Source organism: Pinus tabuliformis, chromosome 9, assembly GCF_031772625.1.
Source record: "Pinus tabuliformis cultivar Carrire ecotype Pingquan chromosome 9, CPIR1, whole genome shotgun sequence".
Classification (NCBI taxonomy): Eukaryota; Viridiplantae; Streptophyta; class Pinopsida; order Pinales; family Pinaceae; genus Pinus; species Pinus tabuliformis.
In genome coordinates this window covers 529,051,511-529,074,555 of record NC_142307.1, presented here as the reverse complement: position 1 = coordinate 529,074,555, position 23,045 = coordinate 529,051,511, and the positions used below count along the sequence as shown (strand labels likewise).

General features: G+C 37.6%; 1 protein-coding gene across 2 annotated transcripts in view; it reads right to left on the bottom strand.

Annotated features, from left to right (window-relative positions):
- Positions 1-23,045, bottom strand: part of ATVPS33 (Sec1/munc18-like (SM) proteins superfamily) — a 457,978-nt gene that overhangs the window by 249,093 nt on the left and 185,840 nt on the right. For both annotated transcript variants that reach the window (XR_016263097.1, XM_089441389.1), the window contains exon 15: positions 7,687-7,809. Coding sequence is in view for 1 of the 2 variants with exons in the window: in XM_089441389.1 (XP_089297515.1) it covers positions 7,687-7,809 (123 nt within the window). In the remaining variant the exon portion in view is untranslated. The remainder of the gene's footprint in view (positions 1-7,686; positions 7,810-23,045) is intronic.

Below are 23,045 nucleotides of genomic sequence, written 5' to 3'. Positions count from 1 at the left end.
TGCCCGCGCTGGTGGAAATGGCAGTGGAGTCTGATGTGCTCTAGAAGCTGAAGAACTAGAAGTAGGAGCTATAGGAGGTAGACCACGTCCTCTACTGGTGGCAGTGGTAGCTCGGGTAGGCGGTGTCACCTCCTCCTCCTGTTCCTCCTACTGCTCCTCCTCCTCCTCCTCCTCCTCCACCTGCTCCTCCTCCTCCTCCCCCTCCACTACATCCTGCACTAACCAATCATCAGTAGAATCCATGAGAGGCCTCTCGGCCTCAACCCTCCATGCAGCAGTGGTGTCAATCCCATCCAATGAGATGGCATCCACATCATGTGTCCTCTCAAGTTGCCTCACCCACAATCGAAGATTGTAGTAGACGTAGACCATGTCATTAAGTCGCTAGGACTCCAACCTGTACAAAGATCATGAAATCATAATTAATAATTAATATTATAAAAAAAAAAATATTGTTTAATGAATTCAAAAATTTATTTGGAAATTTGCAATATTTTAAATGTTTCAGTGTTAACTTGTTGCGCTTCTTGTTGTGTATTTTTTCGGATACACTCCAGTTGCGCTCACATCCTGAGGAGCTGCATGTTTGTCTGAGGATGCGAATGTCAAGCTTTTGCAAAAGGGGTACCCTGCCACCATACATTTTCCACCATGCATCTACAACAAAATTACAAATAAAATTTTAAATAAACATAAGAAAAAAATGGAATTTGAAGAGACAATGAAATTTGAAACAAAGTTACAAACTCAAAAATACTTGGCATTTTAATCGTCCTATCAGTGATAGCCATCTCAAAGCCAAATGTGCCACCTGCAATCTTATATGTCTCAATTTGTTTAGAGATCTCTATACGTTGTTCTGGAGATCGCACCATCTTCTGGACACAGGATAAGAATCCATCCATGATCTCAGCATCAAAATCAAACCCACATGCATAAGAAAATGCAGGGTTCAGGAAAAGCCCAGCAACATGAATGGGACGATGGAGTGTGTTGTTCCATCGCTCATTAATCACTCCCCATAGAAGGAGTTGTTTCTGAAACCCATCATCTCCCTTATCATCATAGTAGGCCCGAATGGCTTCTTTGGCCCTGTCCATGGCTTCATACAAATAGCCCATTGCAGGCTTCTCACCATCAACCAACCGAAGAACCTTTACCAAAGGTTCAGTAACGGCGCACACCTCCTGCACTCCCGCCCAGAAGTCTTCCTGGTATGAAACTAGTCTGCATACGGCCTCTCCTTCTGGTTTGCGGCTCATTGACAAAGCACGCCACTCCTCTGAAAGAAACATTCTCTTCACATCCCACATAGAATTCAAGAGGGATTGAAGAGATATGAAACTCGTGGCAAACCCTGTAATGGCGGGGCACACCAACTCTTTGTTGTTTGTGAATCTTCTCATCAAGCTAAGCACAGATGTATGATTATATATAAATTTTGTGATGCTTTTTGATGAGTCAACAATATCTTTGACAAAGGGAATTTTCCCTATGTCCTCTAACATCAAATCAATACAATGGGCAGCACAAGGTGTCCAAAATAAAGTAGGATGCCTGTCCATAAGCATTCTACCAGCGGCAACATAATTTGCAGCATTGTTCGTTATGACTTGGACAACATGTTGTTCACCCACCTCCAAAATAAACACATCCAACAAATCACATAAAGTTCTTGCATCTTTGATTTGATGAGATGCATCAACAGATTTGATAAACATGGTCCCCTTGGGACAACTAACCAAGAAGCTTATAAGGGTTCTCCCCTTTTGGTCAGTCCAACCATCTGACATAACAGTGCATCCTGTTTGTGCCCATGATGCCCTAAAATCCTCCAATCTTTGGGTGCAGTCACGCTTTTCATTTTGAAGAATCCGGCCTCTGAAATCATGATAAGAAGGGATTTTGTACCCCGGGCCAACACTGGCAATAGCGTCAACAGTAGGTTGGAAAAATGGATTATTCCTTACAACGCTAAAAGGAATATCACTCCAGAGGAGAAATTTTGCCATCAACTTGTCAGCTTGTTCTTTATCAATTCTTTTTAGCATTGAACCGATAGATGGTTGTCAACCAGGTGTGGTTCGAGGAACAAAAAATGATGATGCAGCTACCGGATTGACTGATGCTGCAGTAGAACCAGTGCCACTTGGCCCACTTCCTTCAGCTGACCTTTTTAGTTGCCTTTTGAGTTCTTCTTTGGCCTCTCTAGTGTGCTCTAATTCTTCCAATGCTCTCATGGCTCTTTGGATAATTTCAAGATTTGTATTTATACAGGGCCCCACATCATGTCCAGGGATTTGTGCAAGGTGAAACTTCAACCTGTACACCCCCCCGTATATCTCCTTTCCACACAACTTGCAACTCAAGTTTTGTCTATCATTCGGAGCTCTAGGTTCACCATATTCCTAGAAAGGATCCAATTTTCTTGGCATGTTTGTTTTTGAACTTTGAATTTGCAAACTTGAAGTCTTGAATGGTGTTTTGGTGCAGTTGTGAACCTATGGGCAAATAAGGATTAGGATTACAATTTAGCATTTACAAAATTACAAGTTACAAATTTACAAATTACAATTTAGTATTTTAATTTTTAATTTTTACATCGATGATTATACAATGAAAATCCAAGTTACCCATAAGTTATAACGCAACCTAAAACAACCATTCCAAAGTTCAAAGTTTCAAACACAAATTACCCAACCATTCCAGAATCCAAACCCAAGTTACCCAACCAAATGGCAAATGCCAAAAACAATGAAAAAAACATAAACAATGTTTAAAAAAAATGAAAACAAACAAAAAATGGTTCCCATAGTCATACCAAGTTACCCATCCCAAATCAATGAAGAAATACAATTTTTTTTTTTAAAAACAAAAGAAAAATGGTGCCCATACCAAGTTTCCCAACCAAAAACAATGAAAAACATACAAAAACAATGACAACAAAAAAAAATTAATCCTCATACTGTTTTTATGGAGAAATCGGTGGTCTCCTCTTGATTTTCTCCTCTAAGCACTTAGATTTGGCTGAAAACCCTCTTCAATGGTCTCCAAGAGCTCCTCCTCCCTCCACATACGCAACTGTCCAAATGACCAAATGAAAAACCAAAAAAAAATTTATAAAATCGTGCTGTCCCGAGCCCCCACGATTTTTTCGTTAAAAATCGCGATTTTTTCGAAAAAAAAAATGCGATTTTTTGAAAAAGCGCGATTTTTTCAATAAAAATCGGCAAAAAAAAGTAGGCGATTTTTTTGTATAAAAATCGCAATTAAATCGGCAAGCTGAAAAAATCGCGATTTTTTCATTAAATCGCGATTTAATCGCGCTTTTCACAACACTGGTCTAAATGCACCAAGTCCAACACACTCTTGGACCTAGTCTCATTGTGATGAAATGCAGCCTTGGCCTACCTTCCAAGCGCACACTCCATCTTGCTCCACCCTAATCTGTGGAAAACATGTAACCATTCTTCGTAACATAGGACGAGACCTATCATGTAGGTGTTCCATCCTCCTATGCCAAAGCTCGCTCTAGCTGTAACTCTCATGTACGAAAGCCTTCACCAGCATTCCTCTTAACAGATAGAGATTCTTCTCCCTTCTCCCAATTACTCGCCTCTTGCTAGGATCAGCTCCTTTCAGCCCAACAACTACTTCACCTCCCATGAAGTTGACCTCTAGTCCTCTGTCCTCTGTGGTTGAAACTGACATGATCTTATTCTCCAAATCGGTAAAAACAACACTTATTCACCTCCATGATACCTCCTAAGTCCAACTGAAACTCAATATTTCAATTCCCTCTACTAAATACTTGGTATTATAACCAAGTTCTACATGTATATCTCTAGACTCCCTGGTCATGTTTGTGAAATAGTCTCGAGATCCCATCATGTGATGAGATGCACCATTATCCACAAACCAAACACCTCTCCTGCCAATTTCAAAAAGCCATAATACCAATGCAACGTTCCTCTCGAACTTCTCAGTCAAATCATCCATCTATGCAGTGGCTATCATGGTTGTCTTTCCCTTGTCCTTCTTCCTATTTGGACATTGATTGGCAAAATGTTCAAACTTGTGATATGCAAAGCACTTGACTTTGCTCATGTCCACGTTTTTACCCTATGAAGATCCACCTCCACTCTAGTTCTACTAGGCCTTCACTTTCCCCTTTTTTCTAGTGCAACAAGAGCAAGCTCCTCTTTTCTCCTCACCACTCCTTCGCTTTCCTCCGGTTAACAAATTCTCCCAAACCTCATTCGGGATGAAATCATCCCACAATTAGCCCTAATGAGGAAGTTGTTTCCTAGCTAAAATGCCATCCACAATGGTGGTCCAATGCTTAGTGCATATTTTTTGGAGCCACTTTCACAATCTCTGAATCATTCACACCCTCCCCAACTACTGAAATCTAATCATGAGCCTACTAGATCCTTGAGAGGTAAGATGTCATGATCTCTTATTTGTTCATCCCACTATTTTAATTTTTCCCTCAACATCATCTTCTTGTTTTCATTTCTACTCTAATAAAGACCATCAGGGCTACCCACATCTAATGTGTTGTATCCTTCCCTGATATGCAAAGAATTGTATGATCCCTCACACCATCCAAAATTATACCCATCGCTTTCAAATCCTTTTGATTATGCGCAGTTGCTTGATTTGGATCTGAAGAAACTTGGATATTTGTTTTCACAAAATTCCCCAAATAATTCATTTTTAAAGCTATCGTTATCTGCTCCTTTCAGGGACTGAAGTTAGCAGCCTCATCTGACCTGTCTTCATATCTCAAACTACTCAGTGATGCCATCTAGCAAATCGACATGGAAACTTGGCAACAAAACCTCGGTTGCAAAGTTAAAAATAAATTTGTCGTCATAAAAAGAAGAAATCCGTTGCTACAAACCCTAATGATCTCAGATCACTCTTTCAAATTGTTCTAGTGTTCTAATACCATGTGAAATCTCCTAATAACAACCAAGATTTATTTTCTCGCAAGAATTTTTTATTCCAAAAAGATTATTTTATTATCCAAATAAATTTTGAATTGTTGAAAAATATGATCACTAGCATTTTAACTTCCAGAAATGTATGTGTAGCAAAAATAAAATTAGAGAGAGATAAATCACACATTATAATAGATAAACACCCACAACAAGTCTCCTTCATTAATTATGTTGATTTTTAATGTACCTTGGACAAGTGGTTTCCCATGGGTTAGTCTCTACTTAGGGAAAAGTGTCCAAAATAATTATTTTCCTAAGTGTGACTTTATAAGTGGTAAAGTCAATGTTAAATTATAAAGTGAAAAGTGACTTTAGACATAAAGTACAATGTGGGTACTTTATTTAATGGGTGAGTTAAAAAATAGAAAGTGAGAATTAAATGCACATTTATTCTCATCCCTTGATCTAAATGAATCTAAGCCATTAGATCTTAGGGTTGCCCAAAAGTCATTTAGGGAAACAAAAGGGGGAAAAGAAAAGAGAGACTGCATTCATTCTTCATGAGCAGATTGGAGAAAGGAGGCTGAGAGCTGGAGAAAAGTTCTGAAGGAGAAATTTGTTGCAGCAAGCTGAAGGAGTGATTTCTGGGCAAAGTTGGGCATGGAAATCAAGGTTTAGAAGACAGCAGAAGGTACAGTACGAACAGCATTGAATGATGTGAGTTGCACGTCGTTCGAGAGAAGTTTTTGAAAAAAATTTGAAAAAAAAAGTTTGTACAATCGTATCCATACAGTACATATTTTCAGCTTCAAGTGAGCACAATTTTCAAGGAGTTTTGGGCTGAAGAGATAAGTTGTATTTTGTTGTTTTCTTTTATCTGCAAATGTATTTTTCTTGAACTCAAAAGATAAATAAATTTGAAGAGCTCTCTAACAGGTTTCCCCCAGAGAAGATTGAAGGGGTTTTGCCTGGGTCTAAGTTGACCAAAAATCTGTGTGTATTTTTATGTGTGGAGCTGGTCTGGTTATGTCCATATTTATTTTCAGCATGTGTTGACAGTCCAGTGTTTTAATATGGAAATTTCATTTCCAAAATTCTATATGTTGAATGTATGTTTATGGGAAAGGGCATTTAACTGAATGGGAGTTATAAGGTGAAATTAAAACAGGGTTGGGATTGTTGGCAAGTTTTTTAGTCATCAAATTTCAACAAATTAATCTCAAGAAAACTAGGGTTTCGACCCACAAAGAAATTACGAGGAAATATGCATTGACAAGAACTTGTAACTCAGCGCAACTAGTAGAATTTGGCATTAGGAATGTCAGCCCGCTAGAAATTAGTCTGTGAAGAAGTTTGGCCTAGATATTTTTGGCCCACCTCTCACCAACAACTCATCCTAGTGTCTTCCTATTGAACAACCTTTGTGCCTGAGGAAATTTAGCCCTGGCAAATCAGCCTCTCCAACAATGCAACCCTGCAATCTCCAGCAATTCGAACTCCTGAAAATGCTCTCGAATCCACCAACACTCTTCCTCCTCTACACTACACTCTAGCTAACCCTCTCACTCTAGAGAAAATTTCTTTCTCCACTCGTGTGTCTTCACCTCTCCCTTAGACTTATTTTATAATCTTCATCAAACCCAAATTCCTAATCCTAATCTCCCTTCTAGAAGATCTAGGACATCAACAATTTAGATTGTTTTTAAGTCATTTGAATAATTTCATTATTTATACTTAGAAATTGACTTAATAGTCCACAATAATTGATTGTCATTAATTATCTTTTTTCCCTAAGTTACACTTAGGAAAGAAGACATAAATCACTTACTCCATCAAGCACCTAAAGAACAATAAATCATATTCTACATGCTAAGACACCAAGCCTATACAGAAGATCTTCTGAAGCTACAACAAGCTTCAACAAACCTAAAGCTTTGAACACCACTCTAAAGCTCCCTCATGATAAGTTTAACTCCACCTTGATTCTCTATAGATTAAACCATTGACCATCAAGCTTCCAAATGACACGCATATGCAATGTGCATGTCATTATATTATAAGTGGATAGCTCCCTCTAAAATACAACTTCAAAAATTAATAAATATCCACCCTTTTAATTAGGTCTTCAATAATAGCTATCAAAGCTAATATTGCTCTTAGGCACTAACCTTCAGTTCAGATCTCTATGAAACGAATGTTTTTCACTCCCATAGCATGTTCTTCCTCTGATACTATATACAAAAAGTCAATATCAACAAGCTCCAATATTAACCATATGTCAACAGTGCCATTACAGCATCATATTGAAACAAATCCATGTACAGGAGAAAAATAAGCATTCAAATAAAAATATGTTGTACTGAACATACAAACACCAAAAACAATAACATTTAATAATAATTTTGCTATTTAATATTAAATAATATGCGTCTAAAAGACATCTCTATTCAACCATTTGACCATTCAGTGCATACTTATACACATCACATGCTATTGTAATCATCTCTCATCTCTCATTTTTCCATATATCTTTAATGCATTTATTTATACTAAAAAGGTTTTCTCATCAATGTCCTAGAACATATCCCTAAGGTTTATTTGCTATCAATTTTGCAGATTAAAAATTCAGATGTGATCCCACTTACTTGTACTGTCACACATCTCCATCATTGATTTCATAAGTCCTTTGCAATTCCATTTGTGACAAACAAAATTTTGGAAACCCAGCTTGGAATCTTACCTCAAATAATCAAAGTGCTTTTTCGGCAAGCCACCATTGGTGATAGAAAAGAGAACAAGCAAACGCAAGACACTCAGAAACGGCTCCTGCTTATGAATCATTTCTTCAATATACTCAAAACATCTGCATCAACCAGTGGAAACAATCATGACAATATGAATACAACATTAATCAACACACTAGCAAAATAATCTAATATCTCATAAACATTCCATACTAGACTATACCAATTGTATAATCATCATATGATTCATATAGTATGTATATACTATAAGAATGTGATCAAGAATCAACACTGCGAAATAGAAATAGAATAGAACAGACCAATAATTGTGATAATACCAATACAAAATTAATCAACAAACCATCAATATAATCAGATATCACATAAAGAGAATATAATGAATCATAATCATCATACATTATTTGGTTAAAATTTAGTTGAATAACCTCAAAAGGAATCAAAACTACTAAACACAGATGCACTAACATAGCATTGTTTAATAGGATCATGTTACCCCTCTTGTCAGCAGGGGAACATACACTTTTTCAGTGCGGCAATCACCGCCATTGTAAGCCCAAGGTCACAAGTCAAAAGCCATGTAAAATCCATGTGAGGCCCCCTATTAGACCCTAGACCTCTATCTTGTCAGTTTGATTTTGTATTCAGTTGTTTGGTTGGACAATGCCCTATCCCTTGAAAGCTTCACCTAAGCACTCTCGTCCCTAACAAGATTGGAGCTTTTGGTGGACTCTCTTGAGGACTTGGGGTATTATGGGATCCTACATTTTTTAGGGGTGACCATCGGCGTGTGGGCCAATCCAACACGCATCAATGTCCACCTATGTAATTCCATATGCTTAGAGTCTTATCAAGTCTATACGTGACCTTGGCCTTGTTGAAGTAATCCTCATGACAGCTCTTACAACATAGCAATTTCATATGAACGGTTTCACATTACCTAAGGCAATTCAAGGTTCCCAATGCAAAATGGTCCAGGTGGTCAAAAACTCAACCCAATTGCATATTTAGGAGCATGATGAGAGGACTCCATGCCATGCGAAATTTTTCCGATCTGAGCATTTGGTGGCTAGTTACAGCCTCGTAAAGCTTGGTCAACAATATAAGAAAATTTTCAAGGGGCCAAAACAAGGGTAGCATTTGGTCGCTTCGGACATGCACAACATCAAAAGTGGTCTACTCAATGAGAGGAACAAAAACCATGTTTCAAATTTTGCAAATCGTCAAGGTCCTCAAATATCATCCACTTAGGTGTGCTGATATGGCAAGATAGGTTTCCAAAAGGCTTAACAAGGAGCAAAACCCACGTCTCAAATTCTCCAAATTCCCAAGGGTGTTAGAGCCGCGGCTGAGCATGATGATGTGGTAGGTAGATGAAGAAGTGGAAACACTAAGCAAGATATGAATATTCCAGTAGATACCCAATTTAGATCAAGGTTGGTTCCAACATACCCTAGTGTCGAAATTTTAGCGAAGTCAAGGTCATTGGTGATCTAGCTTCCATATGGCTAAGTTGACTTATTGAGGGGAAAATTCAAGTTACAAACAATGGTTAGTGAAGTTCACTAGTCATCAGAGGGTCTAACTAGGCATTGGAGACCTGATTTGTCAATTATTTGAGGAGCAATGGACCATGAGGAAAGGGAATCTTGAACTAAATTGTGGAAATTTGTCCAAGTTGACCCCTTCGTGGGTGAATTAAAAATCATATTATAATATTTTACAAATTAATTTACTAAGTCTCCAACTTGTGGATGACTAGTAAATGTTTTATGGAGGAACAGTCAAAAAAGTCGTTAGCTAGCCATTAACTACTTGTTATAATTTTTTCTATAAAGGCTAGGCTCTCCTTTTCTGTAAATTATTGTTGTTCATTTGAGACAAGTGCTATCAAAAATAAAGAGCTCATTTTCATTGCAAACCCTTATATAATTTTTTGTGCATTGGTGTATTGAATTTTGTTCAATTTTCATTCTTGCTATATGTATTAGACATTATAATTCTAATTTTATTGCATATGAGTAAATTATCCTAAGACCATCTTCCTTTGTCATTGAGAAATTACATAGTTACGTGGAAGAGAACATCTAAGGGGGAACCCACTTGTTTAATTTTGTTTAAAGGTAGAGACAATCAAAGATTTTGAACTACTTCATGTGAAGGCTTCACTATTCTTTGTGAAAATTTCAAGTCTGGAATTTTATTGCAGCAACTGGAAATTATTCTTCTAATTGTTAATTAATTTAACAATTTATTTTCTACGGCAAATACTGAATAAATCACACTACAACCTTCACAAATAAAATTGTGGAAAATAATAGCCCTAGAAAATGAGAATTATGCTAGCACACACACACACACAAAGAATAACATAGTTATTTTTGGACAAATGTCCCCAGAAAAACCCAAGGTGGGAAAATCGGTGCAGAAACTAAGGGCTTTTATTATAATGCATCAGTGAAATAATATGGGTACAAACTGGATGCCGAAACTGGCAATCCCGTAGAGAAAATACTGGCAAGAAATATCTTGAGGGAAATTACCCTCACTCTTGTTATATTTTGCAATTAATTAACTTAGATCTTCAACCTTTAAGTGCAGATAGTAACCTATAAACATATAGAAGACAGCCAAAGAACAGTAAGACAGCTGATTTGGTCCAAGACAAGGGAAAAACCCCACTAAGGGGGCAAACACTTTAAGAATATTCTTTTATTAGATATTCATCAAATGTTCAGCAGAGATACATACGCAAAGTGCAAAACCCTTTTCTCAATGAAAACAACATTACCCCTTTTTAAACTACGACAAATCTTCTAAAGTGTGAGATCTGATACAAGGGAGATCTACCACCAACGATAATACAAGATAGAGATCTTACCAATAATACGAAATCTGCCAAACAATAATGTAAGAAAGAAATCTCCAGAAATGCGAGAGAGGACTCTCCACTAAATCTGTTAATGATGAAACGAAATAACAGGCTCCCAATAAATCTACTAACTGTGAGAGAGATAAAATACTTATGCAATAACTTTATCACCAATGTGAAATAGATCACCAGTGATGATAAGAGATCTTCCATTGATAATAGCTTCCACAAGTTTTAAGGTCTTCTTCACAATGTCTTCCAGCTAGATCTGAAACAAGAGATTGATCCTCTCACCATACCACAAAGACAGAGCTCAGATCTTCTTACCTTCTAAGGCTCAAACTTGAGATAGAATACAGATCTGTGAAGGCATAAGCTCGGACCAGATCATAATTCTAAAATGGCATCCTGAGGTGGCTCGGATCTAGATCTGTGTAAGGTGCATTTGGAATGTATCAAATCTAGATCTGTGGAGGCAGATCTGAAGTAAATCTAGGCCTAGTTACAGGCTTGAAGCAGTTATAATCTCTGACCAATCAATGAGCTCAAATCACAAAATAATGAACAACCAAATTACAGTCTTCAATAAAAGATACTAGAGAAATTTCTTCAATTGATCTAACCCTTAAACATCTCTTTGAATGCCTTCGCATGGGAGAGAAGATGAGCAATGTGTACATGATCGAATTACATATCAAGGAAAGCGGATTAACCTCTTTATATAGCCACCATGTGATCTGAATGAGAGTGTTTCAAGGCAAGCCAACTAGACATCATGTAAGTTTCTAGGCAAGTCGAATTGACCATCTAGAAGAGCCAGCGTAGCACTTGTGGAGCCACTTGGAAATAATTCGCTTCATAAAGTGTTTTTTTTCTAAGGAAATTTCTCCCTTACTTGCACAAAATTCAACCTCTCAACTAGGAAGGAATTTCCAAAAATAGTGTCAAAACTGTTGTACTTGTCAATTCATAATGACTCATGCTGAACATCCTCAGATCTAAAGAAGAAACTCATGGCAGGGGAGCGTTATCTACCACCATGAATACAACCTCAGCCAAATAAAGGCTAAGAAACCATTACTGAGGAGTTTCAAGCTCCAACCCGTCCTAAATATCATCGAGGAGCCAGATGCTTCCACCAGGCATCAGGGAGCCACATGCTACAACCTGAGAACAAATACCATCAAGGACACTCATGCTACCACCCGGAATGAATATCGCTCAGTCATGAAGACTAAGAAACCATTGCTCAACCAATGAGGCTAAGAATCCATAATATCTCAGCACATAGGCTAAGAATCCATAATAACTCAACACCAGCATCTTCAAACTTGAGCGAGAAACTACTTACCATAACTGGTAAGGATCACAATCCGATCTCAAGTAGGCAGCACCCATTGGCCAGATAGGTGGGAAACAAGATGCATGATTGGGGCATCTGATTGGAGGTCCCTCATCCCCAAGAGCTCACTAGCTCAATTCCTCATCCCTGGGAGCTCAACCAGGGGGGAAGAGCACACATCTCAATGTTCTTGATCAGCCAGGTCCTAGACCCGAAAGGGGTACATCCCTTAATCCAAGCATATCTCTAAAGACTAGAAATTTCTTCTTCAGCAGTGCTTGGGTAAGTATATCAACAATCTGCTCATTAGTCTAAATATGGTGGAGTCTCACAGCTCCTCTCTGTACCATGTCTCGAATGAAATGATATATCATTTCAATGTGCTTGGATCTGTCAAGAAATACATGATTCTCAAACAATCAGATCCCACTCATATTATCACAGAATATCAGTGTAGTATCCAAGACTTGCTCAAATAACTCTCCAAAGAGTTTTCTTAACCAGATAGCGTCACAACTAGCTAACCTAGCAGCAATATACTCAGCTTTAGCAGCACTAAGAGCAACTGATTTTTGTTTCCTGCCCATCCAAGAGATCATGGAGGATCCCAAACTAAAACAACAACCTGAAGTTCTTTTTCTGTCAATAATGTTGCTTGCCCAATCAGCATCCGTATATGTTAATTTTAGGTATGTTCTATGCTTAGAGCAATTTATTTCAATTTTTACAGTTAGCTCAATAACTTTTCCAGATTAGCAATCACATCAACATTAAAGTAAATTGCAGATAGAACATAAACATAGATCGCAGAAGACAAGCCAAGACAAGAGGACACAAGATGTGGTTCTAACTAGACATAAACCCCAATGTGGGGAAACCCTTGATCAATTCTTCTTATATTTTCTTCAATAGTTCAGCAGAGAGAGAGAGAGAGAGATAGTACATATACAATAGAAGTCAACACTTTGACTTATCTAAATAAGAGCACAGATCATCTCTAAGTAGATGATACATGAGGTAGTTGAACTCAGTTGAAGACATGCTACTTCAACTGATTCTCACAGGTGACTCCATCACCATGCATTGTGTTGTACCTCGTCATCATGCTGCACCTCACTGTGCTGCATCGTGCTGCACCCATCATCACTATGTTGGACCTCATTACCATGTTGCACACATCATACTGTTGCACCTTCCGATACTGCAACACCTTGTTGTACCTTATCATCTTGTTGCACTTACCAATGCTACCTCATCTTGTACCTTACTGTGCCCATCATGTTGCATCTCATTGTAGCATTTAATATCATTGTACTATACTAGCAAGTGTTGCACACAACATGCTACACTTCACATTGTCATGATGCCCATCATTGTGTTGTAGCATTTCACATCATGTTGCCCGTTATCACAATGTTGTCACTACTCATACTACTGCACCATGATTGCTTGTTGTCCCATGCAGGCACCATGTCCTTGCAATCCCATCTACAATGCTCCACCATGATTGCATTTGTTGCACCTTGTTGTTGTTGTTGTCCCGTTGTGCCATCATTGCACCATCCCATTATACTACTAGCACTGTTGTCCCATTGTTAGTGACATTGCTTATTCCATGTTTGCCATACTGTTGTCATACTATTCCATGTATTCTGGGCAGCCTTTATCATCAACAGTGTTCACACTTTGACATGCTACTCCAACCCTGTTTGTTAGTGCACATTGTTGCTGTCCCATCATTGCTACTATCCCATCATGCTATTGTCCCATTGTTGTTGTTGTCCCATTATGTTGTTGTCCCATTGTTGTTGTTGTCCCATTGTGTTGTTGTCCCATTGTTGCTATTGTGACTGCACCCAACACACAGCAAGACTAGCCCTCTAGCAGCGAGCCTTGAAGAGGCTCCTCCCATGCCACGTTATCCTCAACGCAGCCATGCAATAACTCCAACAGCTTTCTATGGCCTGCGGCCTAGCTTGTTGTAGCTTTCAACCTCCTCAAAGTGCCCAAACAGCCACTCAAATTCCAGTGTTTAGCTTCCCTCTACTCGGCCTAGTAGCTTGCCCTCTCGGCCCTAGACTTGGCCCTCTATCCATCAATTCGGTCACTTGAAGTGGCCTGTGGTTAGGGCATCATATGACTGCGGCTAGGTAGGCTTCAGGACTGCAACTAAGGAAGCTTGTTTAGCGTCCTCCATAGCTGCGTTAACACCAATTCCATGACTGCGTTAAAGGTACGGACATCTCCTTTAGGTCACCGAATAGGTCCCTTTTATAACTATGGTTTGATCTCCTATTAGGGCAGCGTAGAGAAGCAGTGGTCTTCTCTCTAGGACTGCGGCTAGGGCAGCTAAAATAGCCTCCTTTCCTCCTACGTTTAGGGCTTCCTCTCTAGATTTATTTTGCCACTAAAACCCAGAACAAGTAGAGAGAAATCGAGAGTGAAGTGTGTAGAAATGACTATCAAGTCACCTCCTTTTATACTAAAACGTTGAGCACATGTGGGTGTTATTTAGTTGTTGGTCGACCCTGACGAATTGTCTTATAACACAAATAAATCCATAACTCCATGAATACTTATCGGAATCGGATGATCTTTAGATCAATCCTACACCTCTCGATGAGAGGGATCCAAGAAAAATATCAACGTCCATAAATAAGATGACCCACATGGAGTTTGGCCCTAGTTGCCAATTTTAACAGTATAACTATGCAACTTCATATTGCAAACAATATATCAAAGACCAAAGTTAATTGTCCCATATAGATATTTAAGCACGTGTTTAGCAGCAACCTAGTGATTATGTAAAGGCTTGGTCATGAATTGACTCAAGGTGTTTACAAAATAGAAAATATCAGGATGAGTGTTCACTAAGAAGATCACTAGTCCAATCAACGGACAATACTTAGATGGATCAGATAAATCAAGTCCAGCTTCATCATCACAGAGTTTCTTGAAGTTCATCTCCATGGGAGTGTTCATGGATTTGCACTCTACCATTCCAAACCTTTCCAATAGCTTTACAACATACTTCCTGTTGTAGATTATATTGTGATTGAAACCTTATTTATCAATTTTATCACAATGTGCGACCTAAAATCATTAAGGGGGTTCAACCTCAATGAAGCCCTTTATATTCTCTACCCCACAAAGTCTAGGAGTAAAAGTGTTTTGCTTGTGGTAATTACATATAGAAAGTATATGAAAACACACACACACACACACACACATATATATATATATATCGCAAAGCACATTACGTATTGGAAACAATAAAGAGAAACAAGTGATAGGGGCGGTGCTTTGGTAGCGATGCGATTAAATCGCAATCGCAAAGATGCAGCGCGCAATTATATTATTACCACGGGAATCATCGATCGCCAATTGCGATAAAGGCGTATCTTGAAAACTGTGAAAAGGCTTTGGAAAAGGCGGAGAAAGGTATGGTTACGCATTTTATATGTATTTCTATTATAAAGGATTATAATAGAATTAAGTGTTGAACAAGTTATAAACCGGACCTAACATATATATATATATTATATTTAAAAGCCTCGGCGGGTCCGCGATCATCGCATAACACTTTATATATGTGTATATGGCTACGCCGATTACGATTTGCGATTGCGGACCGGACCCGAAAACATATTTTTCATGTTTTATAAAGTTCAGCGGGTCCGTAAAGCGCCTTAAGTATATGTGTTGGCTCATAGCGCCGATTGCAATTTGCGATTGGGATTTCGGACCCAATATTATATATGCCATGTTTTATATTTCCGACGGGTCTGCCATATTGCATATTGTTAAGGTTTGGGTTAATACATCCATTGATAGCACCGATTGCGATTTGCGATGGGTTTTGGACCCGATATGATATATATTACGTTTTATAACTTTCGTCGCGTCCGTCATGCCGCAATTTATTAAGGATTGGGTTGATATAACAATAAAATGGGCCGAATGCGATTTGCGATGGGAATTTAATGCAACAATGAACGGATGGATCTGATGGAGTTATTAAACTGGATTAATTCTTTTTCAGTTCCGCTTTTGCATGCTTTGTGTTAATTTTGCTGTGTAAAAGGAAAAATCAGCGTTAAAGCCAAACCTGAAGAGGAAGGCAGCTAGGCATGTTTTCTTTGTGTTTGGCCAATATAAACTCATTCGATATATACATAAGCCCCAGTCTACGCACAAGTCAAAGTTTAACGCAGTTGATTACAGTTTAAATGGATTAAGCGTTATTAAAGCATCCACAGAGGAACTCAAGAGCCGATTAACAGAGCCGAAAGCCAGCAGTCATTGTCATCTTATATGTTCAGTTATTTTCCGTTATTTTGTGTTCTTTGAGATGTCTTTACCCTCTGGGTAATATTTTGTAATAATTCTTACTTCAGATAGTTAAGAGAAACAGTTTAGTAGTTTGACAGTTTCAAAGATCAACAACTGTTTCACAATGTATAAAGAGGAAAATTTACAAAGAAGGGTTGGTGATTGAAATTTTGGAGAACCCGAAGACTAGGCCACTGTATTCCTGATATCATCGTTGATTAATGAAAGAATCAGAAGTTTCCATGAGTTGTTGGGTATAATTTTGTAACCTTCTCTGTCATGTGTCATGTTATGTTTTCTTCTTTCAAGTATAGTAATGAAGCTGCAGGTCTTTATTTGCTTATGTAGATAAAGTTAAAATTCCTTAAAAGAGCGCTCCTATGCTTGAAGTTTTCACCTTCCTTTCTAAGTTATAGATAATAGTTTCTGTGAAAGATCAGCATATTATCTTTAACTTCTCCAAGAGTCACAGATAGTAGTTTCTGTGTTAAGCAGCATATTGTCTATGATTCAGTTCTCATTTTCATAATTCTTCTAAGTTACAGATAGTAGTTTCTGTGAAAAACCAACATATTATCTTTAACTTCTCCTTCAAGCTTTCTTCACTCATCATTTATATCTAGCAACAAATGGCATTCTGAAATGTTCCGGTCATACATGTATTAAGGGTTAAAGACCAAGTTTTCCAGGTCCTTCATTTGAGAACACAACAAACAATAAGTGACAGTAAATAATATTTATTAATGTCTTAAGCACAATTTCTCTACAGCCAGGAAATTGGTTTCTTAAGGTACAACATTAATTGGTGTCGTTGTCAGGGAGAGAAGATAAGAACATTTTTCCCTGGGTTTTCAATATTTTCCTCTAGTTGTTCAGTGAGGAGGGAATATTTGGCTGTTTTGAATAAAATCAATTAAATAAGAGCACTTTTCCTTGGGTTTATTAAGTTTGAAGCTGATTCTTGAGAATGACAAGTTTCAGCAGTTGGTTGTACATTCACACCTGTGATTTTCACTTACAACATTGATTGGCAACTCCACTGCACTTTGAAGTTTTCTTTTCTGGGTTTTAATGGCTCTCCCTGCATTCTTAGTCCATAAATTTGATCCATTTGATTTTACTGGGATCACTAGCTATCCTCATGATATGCCTACATTTTCTGTGTGGAATGAGTATCTTCCAAAATTCAGTAGAAAGGAATATGAAGATCCAGCTCAACATCTCCAAGAGTTTCATGAATGCATGGAGCAGCAGGGCATCATTCATGAAGATGTGAAGATGAAGTTGTTTTTGTTTTCTTTGGACCTAGAAGCTAGGGTTTGGTTCAGGTCTCTGCCTTTTGCAAGTATTTCATCTTTGAAAGATTTCCATTCAGTATTCAATTCTTCTTGTAGAATTTATTATCCACACAAATTTCTTTTTGAAGGTTGTTGTGAATATTATCATGCTAAAGAAACTTTGAAGGCTCAAGATCATCTTGTTGAGGAAACTAATGATCTTGTTGATAATATATCAAGCATCCAGAGAAGTTGTAGCCAGATTAACTATGAGCAAGTCTCTGAAAGCGAGGAACTATCATTTTCTCAAAATGATGCGGAGAAGTTTATAAAACATTTCTCTCCAATAATATCCCAAGCAGAGAATTGGTTGACTCTGTTCCAAGCAAATCTGGTGGTTGCAGGAAAAGCACCAGAGACACAGCCTATCCAAGACAAGGGAAAGGCAAAGATGGAATCCTCTCAAAGTCAAACATTGGAGGATATGTGTGATATAATTAAAACTTTGTCAGATAGGTTGAATAAGTTAGAGTTAGAAAATAAGAATTCTCAGAGAACGTTATATGCAATAGATGAAGATGAACTTGGTATTGAAGGAGAAGAGTATGAATATGATGAAACAGATGCCATTCGTGATGAAAATAAAATGATGAATATTGGAAACAATTCTCTGATTTCATGCAGGCTAAACTACATAAGAAATGTGACTTGAGATTGAGGAAAAGATCAAGAAGTCAAGAAAATAAAAGTGAGCGGCAAGTTTCAACTTCCTCACCAAAGGCGACTTCCACAAGAATCTCAGCCTGCAAAACAAGTGAATAAAGGAAATCAAGAGAATATTCAGATGGAGAAAAATTCAAACATGCATCAAGATTTCTGCTCAGCAGTCGAGAAGAGGAGGAAATAATTAAGTTGCAAATAAATCCCCAGAATTCCTATTTTGTTAAATTTGATGATCCTCCTATTTATAACAAAAATGGTTTAAATGGGGAACAAGACGAAGTTTTTCAAGTTCATCAGTTGGGTGTTGAACATACAGGAAGAAACCAGCAAGAGGGATATGTTAGACAGCAATATATTGAGCCATCTATCATAGCAAAAGGGGCTATCTCATGTAAAAAGGAAGCTGATAAAGAGGTTGCATATCATTGCATTGAAGAACACAATGATGCCCATGGATTAGAGGTAAACAATCTATTTGAAGTTGATCATATGTCATATAGTAATGTGAAAATTTTTCTTTTTCTCCCTGAGGTTAGAATTACAAATTATTTTCAATTAAAGCTTAAAGATGAAAAGTGGAGACATGAAAGTGACATAGATCATTTTCTTAAAGAAGTTGTTGATTGTTCTGTTGAACATATTATCCCAACAGAAGGTTTAATCGAGCAAGAACCTTCATACATAGAGAATTTCTTTTTTGGAGCTGATCAAGAACATATTTTTTCTTATACTTTTGAAGATCCTAAGGCAAATTACATAAAAGAATTTATCAGCAGTCTACACATATCATTTTGTGGATATACTCCTAATTTTTATTGTGAGCTGCCTTTATACATAGTTTATTGTCCATTCAAGATGAATTGTTTTTTAAAGATTCACTGGCAGGATGGTTCTAGATTAAGCACTCAAATGCTAATCTGGTACCATTGGAAGATTGACCTCACCTGATGGAGATCAATCATGTACATATGTAGGAACTTGTACATAAATAAGCTTATGTGTTGAGCATTTGGTTTCTAGTTGCAGTTCTTCAATTTAATCATTAGTTGATGAATAAGGGTGACTTTCCCAGTTGGAAACTGGTTTGCAGAGGTTTCAGACTTCAAGATTGTCAGGTTCCAGTTTGTCAAATTTCAGGGTTTTCACAGTTTTGGACTCCATGCCCAACTAAGGCTACTGATCTACGATTCTCAATATTTTGCTATCAAAGCACAAGCATCTCATCACTGCAGATATCGGTGTGGGATCACTGTACAAAATTTTCACACAGTTAAGTTTGGCAAAGCAATATATGACTCCATGCCCAATGGAGAAAGCACTGATCTGCAGTTCTTAGTGCTTCTGCGGCAGAAGCACTATCCCCAGGTGCAGCCAAATGTTGTAGCTTATATTGTGATTTAAGTCTTATTTATCAATTTTATCACAATGTGTGGCCTAAAATCATTAAGGGGGTTCAACCTCAATGAAGCCCTTTATATTCTCTACCCCGCAAAGTCTAAAAGTAAAAGTATTTTGCTTGTGGTAATTACATATCGAAAGTATATGAAAACACATTTGAATATATATATAATAAAGCACATTACATATTGGAAACAATAAAGAGAAACAAGTGATAGGGGCGGTGCTTTGGTAGCGATGCGATTAAATCGCAATCGCAAAGATGCAGCGTGCAATTATATTATTACCACAGGAATCACCGATCGCCGATTGCGATAAAGGCGTATCTTGAAAATTGTGCAAAGGCTTTGGAAAAGGCAGAAAAAGGTATGGTTACGCATTTTATATGTATTTCTATTATAAAGGATTATAATAGAAATAAGCGTTGAACAAGTTATAAACCGGACCTGAAATATATATATTATATTTAAAAGCCCCAACGGGCCGACGATCATCACATAACACTTTATATATGTGTATATGGCTATGTCAATTGCGATTTGCGATTGCGGGCCGGACCCAAAAACATATTTATCATGTTTTATAAAGTTCGGTGGGTCCGTAAAGCGCCTTATGTATATGTGTTGGCTCATAGCGCCGATTCCGATTTGCGATTGGGATTTCAGACCCGACATTATATGCCATGTTTTATATTTCTGGCGGGTTTGCCATATCGCAGATTGTTAAGGTTTGGGTTAATACATCCATTGATAGCGCCGATTGCGATTTGCGATGGGTTTCGGACCCGATATGATATATATTACGTTTTATAACTTCCGTCGCATCCATCATGCCACAGTTTATTAAGGATTGGGTTGATATAACAATAAAATGGGCCGATTGTGATTTGCAATGGGAAGTTAATGCAACAATGAATAGACAGATCCGATGGAGTTATTAAACTGGATTAATTCTTTTTCAGTTCTGCTTTTGAGTGCTTTGCGTTAATTTTGTTGTGTAAAAAGAAAAATCAGCATTAAAGCCGAATCTGAAGAGGAACTCAAGAGCCGATTAACAGAGCTGAAAGCCAGCAGTCATTGTCATCTTCTATGTTCAGTTATTTTCCGTTATTTTATGTTCTTTGAGATGTCTTTACCTTCTAGGTAATATTTTGTAATAATTCTTACTTCAGATAGTTAGAGAAACAGTTTAGTAGTTTGACAGTTTCAAAGATCAACAACTGTTTCACAATGTATAAAAAGAGAGAAATTTACAAGGAACCGTTGGTGGTTCGAATTTTGGAGAACCCGGAGACTAGGCCACTGTATTCCTGATATCATCGTTGATTAATGAAAGAATCAAAAGTTTCCATGAGTTGTTGGGTATAATTTTGTAACCTTCTCTGTCATGTGTCATGTTATGTTTTCTTCTTTCAAGTATAGTAATGAAGTTGTAGGTCTTTATTTGTTTATGTAGATAAAGTTAAAATTCCTTAAAAGAGCGCTCCTATGTTTGAAGTTTCCATCTTCCTTTCCAAGTTATAGATAAAAGTTTCTATGAAAGATCAACATATTATCTTTAACTTCTCCAAAAGTCACAGATAGTAGAATCTGTGTTAAGTAGCATATTGTCTATGATTCATTTCTCATTTTCATAATTCTTCTAAGTTACAGATAGTAGTTTCTGTGAAAAACCATCATATTATCTTTAACTTCTCTTTCAAGCTTTCTTCACTCATCATTTATATCTAGCAACAAAAGGCATTCTGAAATGTTCCGGTCATACATGTATTAAGGGTTAAAGACCAAGTTTTCCAGGTCCTTCATTTGAGAGCACAACAAACAATAAGTGATAGTAAATAATATTTATTAATGTCTTAAGCACAATTTCTCTACAGCCAGGAAATTGGTTTCATAAGGTACAACACTTCCCTTGGGAGAGAATAATTTCGCCAAGTCTCTGCTAGACCTCCAGGCCCAAAAAGAAGTGCATCATCCCAAGGTCTTTCATTTCAAATTCAGAGGCAAGTTCCCTATTACACTAAATCATCAGAGGTTCATTACCTGTCAAAAACAGATTGTCAACATATAATACCAGAATCAAAGGCATACCTTGTACAACTTTGAAGTAGAGGTTTGGATTAGCACTGCTCCTCATGAATCCCAGCTTTACTAAGTAGTTGTCAACGCGAGAATACCAATCCTTGGGGGCTTGCTTTAAGCCATAGAGTGCTTTCTTCAATCTGCATACATGGGTTCTTTTGTCATGTACCTCAAAACCTTGAGGTTGTTCAACATATACTTCCTCCTGAAGAGCACCATGAAGAAAAGTTGTCTTGACATCCAGAGTCTGCCCTTGACTAGCAGCTAAAGCAATAATAGAGTGAATAGTGGTATAGCGAGCAATAGGAGCAAAGATGTCTTCATAATCAATTCCCTCTTTCTGAGAGAATTCTCAAGCCACAAATCTTGCTTTATATCTTTCAATACTGCCATCTATGCCATGTTTTATTTTGAACAGCCACTTTGAAGTCACAATTGATTTGCTCTGAGGTCTAGGAACAACTTCCCATACATCATTTTGCATAATGGATTCATATTCTTTTGTCATGGCATCCTTCCATACTTGGTGCCTTCTGCTTCTTCAAATGGTTGAGGTGCACTCTGTATGATAGAACTCGTAGTAACAACATAGTTTTCATATCAACTAGGTTTCTTGCTTTCTCTAATAGTGCCCCTCGGAGCTGTATGTTTTTCAGCATATTGTAGAGTATCATGAAGCCATAGAGGCCTTTTCCTATATGGAGGAGGATCTAACGGATCCATAGGCTCAACCGGTTCATCTAGGTCCTCATGATTAGGTTCATGAGTAGAGGGATCCACATCATCATTTGTTTCTTTACAAGAGATAGAAGGATGACTAATTCTTACTTTTTCAAAAGTTGCATCTTCATGAAATGTTACATCTCTACTAAAGTCTATTGTTCTTTGACTAGGTATATAAATTCTAAACGCTTTAGAATATTCACAATATACCACAAACATACCATTCTTACCTGAAGCCTCATGCTTGTTCCTCTTTTCTTTTGGTACATGAAAATAAATAGGACAGCTAAAGATCCTTAAATGACTGACATCAGGTTTCTTGCCTGTGAATACTTCTTCAGGAGTCTTGTCATATAATGCTAGATGAGGAGTCTTGTTCTGTATATATACAGCAGTATTGGCAGCTTCTCCCCATAGGAACCTTGGCACATTTTGATCATGTAGCATGGCACGTGCAGCCGCCATGATAGTTCTATTCTTTCTTTCTGCCACACCATTTTGTTTAGGATTATATGGTACAATGTTCTCTTTCTTGATATCGGCTTCTTTGCAAAAGTCAATGAATTTATTTAAAATGAATTTTCCTCCA